This window comes from Oryctolagus cuniculus, chromosome 10, assembly GCF_051225735.1.
Source record: "Oryctolagus cuniculus isolate XC-2025 breed Fujian yellow rabbit chromosome 10, ASM5122573v1, whole genome shotgun sequence".
In the NCBI taxonomy this organism is placed as follows: domain Eukaryota; kingdom Metazoa; phylum Chordata; class Mammalia; order Lagomorpha; family Leporidae; genus Oryctolagus; species Oryctolagus cuniculus.
In genome coordinates, this window is record NC_142876.1 from 20,079,476 (window position 1) to 20,089,821 (window position 10,346).

A 10,346-nucleotide genomic window follows, 5' to 3' on the forward strand; every position below is an offset into this window, starting at 1 on the left:
ATCCTGGAGAACGAGCTCCTAACGCTGCCAGCTGCCCTCCTTCCACCAGAAGCAACCTGTAGACCACGGCCATGCCCAGTTCAACGCGATAGCTGCACATTAGAATGGCAATTACTCTCCTCAAGTGACTCTTAATGACGGGAGTTGAATTGCTGACAAATTATTAGACCGAGAGAGAGGGGGGGGGATTTCTTTTTAAAAATTATATCCTATTTTTCTAGACTGGAAATGACAGCTGGTGATTGTGAGAAACACAGGAAGGCAATTGTCCCAGTTCCAAGACCTTTTGCCAGATGACTTTTTAACCTGGACTTCTATGTAGCTTAGAGCTGCGATGTATAAATACAATTTCCCATGAAACAAGATATCCAAAGGGGGCTTGTGCAACTTGATGTCTTTTCTCTACAAAGCACAATCCCTCTAATAAAGGCTACAGAAAGCATTTGTGCATATGTTTGAGTGATTAGCAGCTTTGAAAGAATGAGATGAATTCCCTACCAACTGTAATCAGGGTTTTTAAAGAGCTCCCTGGCTCCCCCGAAGTGCCGGGTCTGATTTAGCGCACAGGTGCACCTCAGAGACGGCAGCTCAGTGCTTCTGAGGAGTGAATGTCGGAATAGCAATGTGTCCTGGATTTTCCCCCAGCTCTGGGAAGACACTGCTGAATCCGAGTGTTCAGCCTGCCCCTCTGGGCCTCAGAAAACCACACACACAGGAGTGGAGGACAATAGAACTCAGTTGCCCCCAGATCTGATCCCCAGGGTGGGCTTGGGGAGATGCTGGTTCCTTCTTCCAGAGCCCAGACTGGTCTCTAGGCTGTGCAGCCCCTCCATGGGCAGGTCTCCTGTGGGTGGTGGGGGAACCGGCATTCCCAGCCCAGCCCAACCCAAGTAGGACCAGAGTCAGGGGCAAGAGAGGAGGCGACAAGGCCCAGGCTGGGTGTCTGGTCCATAAAGTGGCATCATGGATGCTGCGCCCTTTGCTTAGAGGTCATTTGCTGGACAGCATGAGTGAGGTCTTGGTAGGGCGACCATCCCAGGGAGATGGGAAGGGAACCGGTCCCTGGTTTGGGCAAGGAGTTTCTGGAAAGACCTGAGCCCTCCACTCTGCAGGCATCAGAGAGGGGCTGTTCCTCTTGCTGGACCCGGGTGAGGTCAAGGGGCGTGCCGAGGCTGGCCGCAGAGCACAACCAGGTGGTGGCAGCTCGTGTGCGGGAGAGGGGAGGCTCAGCTACTCTCTCCAAAGCTCAGTCTCTGCTCCCAGCCTCCCTCGACCGTGGTTCAAACAGTGGCTGGGTCAGGGGTCCAAGGTCAGACCGCTGCTTACCAATGGCCCTAACCAGATGTCTACCCAGAACTCAGGGCGATGTTCCAGGGTCTGAATCCCTCCATGGCGGGACACAGGACATTGTGTATCAGGAGTCTGCCTTTGAACTCCACAACTTTCTCTTCGTGTGGACCACCTCAGTCCATGCCCATGCCCGCTGTCCTCATGGACCAGGGAGTTTCCACTGCCAGCAGGGGATGGGGGACCAGAACGAAGCCCCTGGGAGAGTATCTCTGGGGACAGAAGCAGCAGGCTTCACGGCCATCACGGAGTGTCCCTCCCCTGTCCTGGGGACGCTGGCTCTGGGGCTGCAAGGGCTGACCCTGGGCAGGGAGGCGTCTGCGTGCATGGCTGAATGCTGATGGTGGAGAGGAGGAGGGCGGGGGTTTCCGCAGCAGGGGCACCTTGGAGAGCCGCCTCCCCTCCCCCGCGAGTCCCTGCTGAGGAGCCCCGAGTCACACAGCCTCCATCTTTGCTCTCTTCTCCAGGCGTGGGGATGAAGTTAACTGACGTGGGCATAGCTACGTTGGCCAAAGGGTGAGTCGACAAACTTGGACACGTACAGCTGGACACTGGGCTTCCGGCAGCTCTGGTGAACACCGTGAGACTGCTGGGCAAAGCGGATTTGGGCAATTGAGTAGAGTGACCTTGACTTGTATATTTTAAAAGCATTTTTCCCCAAAAGCACTTGAGGCAGCGCAGACTCCTGACGGGCGTCCCAGGAGCCGTGGTTGCTGATCACTGCAATCAGCTCATGGCTGGTGACGGCCCCTTTGCCCCATGTAAGGAGGGTGCTGCCTCGCTCGGGATGAGGCGCGCCCTCTCGATGCACCGATGACCTGTTACCCGGGTGTCTTTTTAAAAAATTAATTTGAGACACAGAGCAATGGGAGTGAGGAGGTGGGGAGAGAGAGCGAATATATGAATGAGAGAATGAGAAAGTAGTCCCTTCTGCTGCCTCGCTGCTGAAATAGCTGCAATGGGTAGAGCTGGGTCAGGCTGAAGCCAGGAGCTCAATTCAGGCCTCCCGTGTGGGTGGCAGCGACCCAAGTACTTGAGCCATCACCTGCTGCCTCCCAGGTCTGCATTAGCAGGAAGCTAGAATCAGGACTAAGACTTGAATCCAGGAACGGGACTAAACATCTACCCCCAGGTATCTTTTAAACAGTCTCCTTTCGCATTGCTTTGCTTGACCACCAAGGACAAAACCACTGTGGTTCTCCATGAAGATGAAATTCTGTTGCCTTTGCCCACCACGGCCCTTCCCTTGCACGGGGCGGGGGGGGGGGGGGAGAGTGGTGGGGGAAAGAGGACAGATGACTTGGGGAGGTGATGGCTTTGTTTGACCACGTAGCTTTTCTCGGTGCTTAGGTGTGGACCAGCAGACCCGAAAACTGTGCCATGGTTTGGGTCGTAGCTTGGATGGCCCTCAAAGGCTGAAGTACTGGGGGCTTGGACCCCAAAGTCTTCTGTTCATGCTGAACAGACCAAGGGTGGAGACTTGAGCAAAGGATGGCCCGGGGGAGGTGGGCTCCGTCGGAGGTCTCTGGGCCGTGTGGGTGTGGCTTTGCAGGTAGTTCTTGCAAGAGGGTTCTGTTGGAGTGCAGCCCAGCTGCTCTCTGCTTCCTGGCTCGCCATGGGACCGTCACACTGCCATCCTCCAGCCTCACCGGTGCCTCGGCCAGGGGGGCTGTGAGCCTCCTGAACCGTGAGCCAGCATTGACCCCCTTCCCTCCTGAGTTGCTTCTTGCAGGCATTCCAATTAAAGTTACCAAGAGCTGGCTCATACAACTGCCACGAGAAGAGTTTGTGACTAAGTTTCCAAGAGCAGAGGGCATCCCACAGCATGGCGGGCGCACCTGGAGAGGCGCCAGGGTCCTAGGCAGGCAGAAGCAGCCAGGGGACAGGAAGCAGCGGGTAAGGCAGGGTTCACAGGTTTAGGATTGGGTTGTGTGCAGATTGTCAGCTGCTCTGGGGCTAGGGAGAGTCCCCAGCTGTCTGGTGTCTGCCCTGGGGTGCGACATCAGGCAGATCCCGGCCCTGAGCCAGGGTACCCAAGAAAGAGGAGGAAGTGGGGGTGTGGGCTCTGGATTAGCTTCTTTGCATATGAAAGGCATTCTGGAAGCAAGTCCTTTACTCCGTCTAGGAATTGGCCAGCCCTCAGAGGGGCAGTCTGTCGGGGTCAGGGAGGCCACAGATGGCAATATATGAGAAATCCAGAAAGTAAAAAATGGCAAGGTGAATACAGCCTATTGCTTCCATGGCTGGGGGCGCCTCCTCTGGTTACTTCAGACTGCTGGCACCCACAGCACTCTCATAAATAATGAAGGGTGGGGAAAAAGATTTGCAAAATGTAGAAAGGGGACTGTTCTTCTAACCTCCAGTTCAACGCCTCCGATGTGTGCACAAAGCTTCCAGACCCGAGATGCAATCTGGAGGTTTTCCCCGGATGCGGCTCTTTTCGGAAAAGCTGCTCAGTGATAATAAAGTGTTGTGCTAGAGCCATCTTCACTTCTCTCCACCTGCGAAGACTGCACGCTGGGAGAGGGCAGCGTTTCGCAAGGACCTGGCTCCAGTCTTGGTCCTGCCACTCACTCTGCTCCTCCGGGGCTGGCCCTGCTCCATGGTGGTAGAGGAATCCATCCAGCCTATCCGCTGAGGATGCCCATTTTAGGCCTGATGTCCTTGCATCCTATCCAGGTTAGCATTTATCCTGGACAAATTAGAAGATCAACAACACAGTGTCCTATTTTTGGAGGGCACTGGCCTGCACCCTTCACAGATCCTGTGTTCTCTGCAGGATGTTGCAAATTCAGGTACCAGCCAGCTCTGGTTTGAGCTCCCCATGGTACCGGCTGCGTGGCCAGGCACCTGAGAAGTTCCCCAAGCCACCCATCTACAGAATGGGGACGTGTGTGGTCTTGCCCTGAGGATGCCCCCACCCCACCTCACTGAATCAACATTTAGTCCCAGAAGTTCACTGTGAGGGGCTTAACTGCCATTTCCTACACCCCACCATGTCTCTACCTGTCGCCAGAACGGGCAAACTTCATACCACTATTTAGACCAAAGCCGAGTGTGCAAGGAGTCCCCAAATCCAGGACAGACTAAGAACAGGATGACTGAAGACATCTCCTGGAAGCGTATCAACAGCTTCCAGGAGCCAACCCAGAGCTTCACATGCTGCATCTTTTCTCCTAGTTTAAAAAGACATCCACTTGGTTTTGCTCTCTGCTTTACTGTGACTTTGTTGGCCTGGGACAGGTGCCCGGGATGCATTAGAAGGACTGGCGGCTGGAGCCCAGGGCACAGCGCTGTGTCGCCTACTCACTGCTTCCCACCCAAGGGAGGTAGGGCGAGGGAAAGGGAACTGGCGCCTTGGGGGAATGGTAGATCTTCTTTTTTCTTTAAACTTTGCCTTTTAGGCCTTTTCTTTTTCAAAAGAGCTGTTCTGAAACCCTGTTTGAAGAGCTGATAAAAGGCAGGGGGGCTTTGTCCTCAGAAGGTGGGGGTGTCGGGGAGACCTCACAGAAGTCCCTGGAAGAACCTCTGCTCCAGAGCAAAAGCCAGTGGCCACGCTCGGCGCAGGGCGGGGCAGGGCAGCCCACTTCCAGCCAGGACTCGCTGCCGGGAGCCGAGGCGCAGGGGCAGGTCCCCAGTGCCGGAAGCCGCGATTCCATCTGTGTCAGCCAAGGCTGCCAAGTGGAGCTAAAGCAATGGCAGCAGATTGGAAAGGGCTCCAGTTCAAAGCAGTTTGCAGACAGGAAGGGAGAAAACCAGGTGGGAGGGCCGGGGCCGGCGTGAGAAGAGGCGGAGTGCGTGGCAGGACAGATGTCCCAGGGCGCACAGGAGAGGAGACTGACCGGGGTCGGCCTCATCGTTCTTGGCAAACTCCGGCTGCCCACGGTGGGAAGGGGGAGTTGCAGGTTCTAGGGGAGGCTGGAGCCGGGCAGCCCTAAGAAGCCGCGTTCTGTGTCTCCATCTGCACCATGAATTCGCTTGCCCAATAAGTGCACCCTGATTAGTTTTCTTGTTTGATGAAGTCCAAGGTTGTGATGTGATTTGGGAGGTACAAAGTTATTTGGGATCTCATAAAATGACGTGTAGGGACCGTCATGACTCATTCCTTTAAATTCAACTTTACTTGGCGTCAAGATCCTCAGAACGGAAGGCTGGCAGGACATGGTCACGTCTGGAAACTCACCCCTGTACCGCAACACTCTCCATCTTTGGGCCATGTCGAGTACACAAATTTCAAGTTACAAATCCTGTTTGCTGCTCTGATATCCATGAGTCCATTGTCAAGGTAGACCCAAGATCCTAACCAGACCATTGAAAGCATTTCTGACTTGAGATTAATCAGCCATCTACAGTGGGCTGAGAAAGACTAGAAAAAAAGGCCTAATTTTAGAACTGGAAATTTAACTGAACCAACTGCAAGCCATTCTAAAGCAACGCGTGCTGGGAACAGGCCCACCCGTGTCCAGTGTGGGGCGGCACGTGCAAACACTCGCCCACTCCAGCCAGCAGGAGAAACCCTGGCAGAGATGGTGGAATTGTGGTCCAACCACCAGAGGGCACCAGAGCAATACTTTGAATAGTCTTCCTCCAAACAGCCAATTTCATGTCACTGAATTGAAGGAAAACAAAGAGGAATACCCTAAGCAGATTGCTTCCCAGTCACGAAGCACTGGGCCAAAATAAGACAGATACGCGCCGCCACAGAGCCTCCCCGAGGGGCGGCCGCCAGCCAGCCCTGGCTTTCCAGCCACGGGCAAACAGAATGATGAGGCTGAAGGGTGCGTGGCACACGCCGGGCGTCCCTGACATGGAAACCGAGTTCAGCAGACCCTGGAGAGAATCAGGTGCCCCAAACGGGCAGGTGAGGGCGATGAGGGCCCACTCATCAAGACAGACACGGGGACGGACGGTTGCTGATTCCCGCAGGCCCTACCAGCAAGTGAGAGCTCAGCTCTCCCAGGAGACGCCCTGGGAACAGCATGATGATCTCCTGGCTCCAGCTTGAAAATCTCACAAGTGGGAGCCATGAGCTACGGGCTTTCAACCCTCCGCCTGGGTTATCTCCTGCCCAGCATTTGTCATCCAGCTCCAGCAAGTCTGAAAGGAAAGAACTCGAGATCGCCCCCTGCAGGACAGCTGGGAGACAGCAGGAAGGAGAATGCCTTTAGGAAGGTTTAAGCCGAGTGCATTGAGAGCGAGAGAGCGAGCGAGCCAGCGAGCGAGCGTGTACTGGGGACTCTACAAGTTTGTCAACAGGAGAAGGGAATGTCTGGATGGCAGCTAAAAAAACGACCGGTGTGCGTGTGTGTGTGTGTCCAGGCTAGAGGGAGACAGGCGCTGGTGGGGAGGCAGAAGGGAAGGAACCCGGAAAAGCAGAGTGAGGGGCTGACCACGGAGTGAGGCTGCAGAGGGCCAGGCACCCTCCCTGCGGGTATCAGAGTTCATCAACGAGGAACTGTAGCCAGCAGTGCTGCCCAGCCCATAACAACTGGACTCGAGGCCTTGCTCACCCCTGCCCGCCATGGGCCTCACGGCCTGGACTGAGTTCCTGATGTGTGTCTGCCTGGCCGGCGCTGTCTGCCCTGTGGCCCCAGGGCCTCCAGCTGCAGATAAAGCATGGCCCGCGGGAATCAGTGCTGGGACGTAGGACAGGGAGCCAGTCTCAGATGGGTGCCCTCCTCAGCTCTGGTTGCATCTTCAGGTGGTAGACAGGACAGAGCTGTGCATCCTGTCTGGGATGCATGGGATGTCATGGGAACAGGGTGCACCTGACCTCAGCCCCGGGGCCCGTCTGGCAGAGACCAGCTGGTGTGGGGGGTGCCTGCAGGAGCAAGAAGACAGGAAGCTTGTGGCGAGCAGGGACTGAATGCCCGGGCCAGCAGCACTGGAGGCCCGACTTGGTGTGGGGGTCGGGGGTCCCAGCCCTCCTCTCTCCCATTTTCCTCAGAAGAAGGAAACTTGATGTTCTGCTTTTTTTCCAGCCGGGGTGGCTGCCAGAGAAGAAAGTGCCAGGGCTTGGTTTCCATGGAGACAGCCTGGGCTGTTGCCGAGACTGTGGCTTCGGCGGAGAGCCTGGATCCGGGTGATAAGAGCAGAGAGCGGGCAGGAGCGGGGGCGGGGTCTGTAGCTGAGGGGGAGGGAACATTCCAGCGGCTTCTTGACCATGCTTGGACTTACACATGCGGTGACCATGGAGAACAGACTGGTCAAGGCAGAAAGTGAGAACGAACAGCTGAGATGCCTTGGTGGCAGGCCTGTGGTGGGATGGCCGGAACTGGGTTCTGGGGTGTCTCTTGAGGTTGGTCGCTAGTCACCTGACTGAAGGAGGGCGCACTGCAAACCCCGAGAACACAACTTCTATAGAAGACGCGGACCTGAATCTGTCGCTGCCACCGTGCCCATAGCATGGCTCCCTTTAGAGAGGCAATGGTGGAGAAATGGGGTGCCATTGTCCAATAATTCAAGCCTGGGCTGAAGAGTTGGAGAAGTATCTTTAGTGAGAGATTCCCCAGGATCTTAAAGAGCCAATGGGGGCCAGCGCTGTGGCGTAGCAGGTAAAGCCACCGCCTGCAATGCTGCATCCAATATGAGCACTGGTTCGAGTCCTGGCTGCTCCACTTCTGATCCAGCTCGCTGCTGTGGCCTGGGAAAGCAGTGGAAGATGGCCCAAGTTCTTGGGCCCCTGCACCTGCGTGGGAGACCTGGAAGAAGCTCCTGGCTCCTGCCTTCTGATCATCTCATCTCTGGCCATTGCAGTCATTTGGGGAGTGAACCAGCAGATGGAAGATCTCTCTCTCTTTCTGGTTCTACCTCTCTCTGTAACTCTTTCAAATAAATAAAAATAAATAAATAAATCCTTAAAAATAATAAAAAGAGCCAATGGGAGAGGACCCAGCTCTCCTCACAGCACGGACAGCACAGCTTTCCCAAGGATCTGGAGGGACTGCAGCCCCCACAGCACATTTTGGGAAATGCAGACCTCAGGGACCGACAGCTTACGAAGCCACTCCACGCACGCCCTGTACCTCGTCTCTCCTCAGACGGCAGCTCTCACTCAGAATGGGCCTCGGAACCTTGGCCTGTGCCATCCCCAGTGCCTGATAAACCCTCTGTGAAGGGCAGTGTGATAAACTTCCCCTTGGGGTGGCCACGGCACTGACGTTCAGTACAGAGCCAACACTTGCTGATGAGTCTCCCCGCCCTGCAAGATGGCCAGGCTGGGAGCAAACCACAGGGCTTCCTTAGCCTCTTTCATCCCAGTACGTGTCTTGCACATAGCTGGTGCCCAATGAGTGAAGCAATGAATGCAATAAACTTGAAGAAATGAAAGACACTGATGGACTTTCAGAAAATACGAGATATTTCCAAACTAGGAAGCTTTCCCGGTGTCCCTCCCTTTATTACATAGCTGGTGCATCTGTCTTGCCAATGCATAAACCCAATCCTGGCTGTATTTTATCCACCCCTACTGCTGCCAGACTAGGGCTTTGCTCCAATGTGTCACCTGCATCATCAACCTGAATTCCTTGTCCTTGCAGCCACTCTCTACGTAACCTTGGCTGCATAACACTGTTTGGTCAGATGGGCCACAGCTCCGACAGTGGTCCCATAACATCGTAGCTGTTTGTGTCACTGCATGCTGCGGTGGCCTTACAATGACACAACTGCCTGATGACACACGTCAGTGAGCACATTGGAGGGATGTCACAGAGGTCCAGATTCATGGTCTCCTCTGACCCTAAGGGCAGCCGAAGGCAGGTGTGCCCTGCAACGGGGGCCGCAGGCAAGAGAACTGAAGGTCGCATTGCTTGCAGAGCTGCGAATTCTCTGCAGCTGGATTCACGTCCTTGGAACACATCTGAGGTCAACGGGTCTAGAAACACAAAGGACACTGCCCTACTTTTCTTCCCTGGCTAGAGCAATGGCCGTGGCAATGACTGTTGGTTTAGGAAAACAACAGGTCAAATCAGAAGCCCAACATCCTGGCTGAGACAGAGATCAAATGAAGAGAGGAGAGAGACTTGCAGTTCTGTAGATGCGGGGTGGCAGAGAGAGAGAGGAGATGTGGAAGAGTTCTGCCTTCTAGAAATCTGTGAGGCGGGGACGTTCAGTGCTGCTCGGGAGGCCAGATTTAGAGTCTAACATTCGAAGGAGAGAGAGAGAAGCTCAGAAGCGTGCTGTGGAGACCTCACGCCCGGGCCGGTCGGGCGCTCTGAGGATGGGGCTGGCAGCCGTTCATCTGTTCCTTGGACACTCCTGGAAAAGCTTCCTCTGGACAAGAATTCTGAGCAAAACGTGTCCTGGGAGAGATCACGGTCTGTGGAGCGAACACGTGACTCGCACCCGACTCCCAGAGGAGGGTCTGGTGCTCAGGAAGACGCAGGGAAGACGTTGTAGAGAATCCTGCTTATGACGAGGGCAGGCCTGCAGAGAGACTGGACTGGAGCCAGGGTGGGCTGGGGGCTGGGGGCTGAGAAAGGGCCTGTAGACTGGGCAACGCTGCCCCCCCCCCCCGGGGAAGTGTCCTGGCCACGCCCACAGGCAGACGTCGGTCGTCAAGCCAGCTTGAGGTCGTGTCTACACTCACCCCAGCTCAAGGTCACTGCTCTGGTCAACCTGTCTCAAGGTCGCATCTATAACCCCTGAGCTGGAGGTCACATCTACAGTCAACCCAACCTGAGACCACATCTGTAGTCAACTCAGCCCAACGTCACTGTCACATCTCAGCTAATCTGGCTCAAGGCCACATCTGCAGCCAGCCTAGGCTCGAGGTAGGCTGCCTGACTCTGTCTTCCATGAGCATCCAGCAAAGAGTTAAGTGGAAGAAAGGAAACAGCTGGATTCCTGGAAGAGGCCTGGGATCCCAGGAGCTACTGGAAATCATGCTATTCTGGCCATTCGGAGGTGGGAGCCATCGGATAAGGGCTCACCTGGTACCCAGAGGGAACACAGCCGCAGGCAGCACAGCCAGCGGGAGCGGAGCCCTTTGTGGAGAGTCA

The 10,346-nt window shown here is 55.4% G+C and overlaps 1 protein-coding gene across 9 annotated transcripts in view; it reads left to right on the forward strand.

The window, feature by feature from the left end:
* The window catches only part of ALPK2 (alpha kinase 2), a 117,124-nt gene that overhangs the window by 104,675 nt on the left and 2,103 nt on the right, over positions 1-10,346 (forward strand). For 5 of the 9 annotated variants that reach the window (XR_016213957.1, XM_070050093.2, XM_008261415.5 and 2 more), the window contains one exon: positions 1,815-1,863. The exons of 2 other annotated variants lie outside the window; for them this stretch is intronic. Coding sequence is in view for 6 of the 7 variants with exons in the window: in XM_070050093.2 (XP_069906194.2) it covers positions 1,815-1,863 (49 nt within the window). In the remaining variant the exon portion in view is untranslated. Of the gene's footprint in view, positions 1-221; positions 443-1,814; positions 1,864-10,346 lie in introns of those variants that run through there. 2 more of the 9 variants (XM_089305059.1, XM_089305060.1) reach the window with 1 other exon arrangement.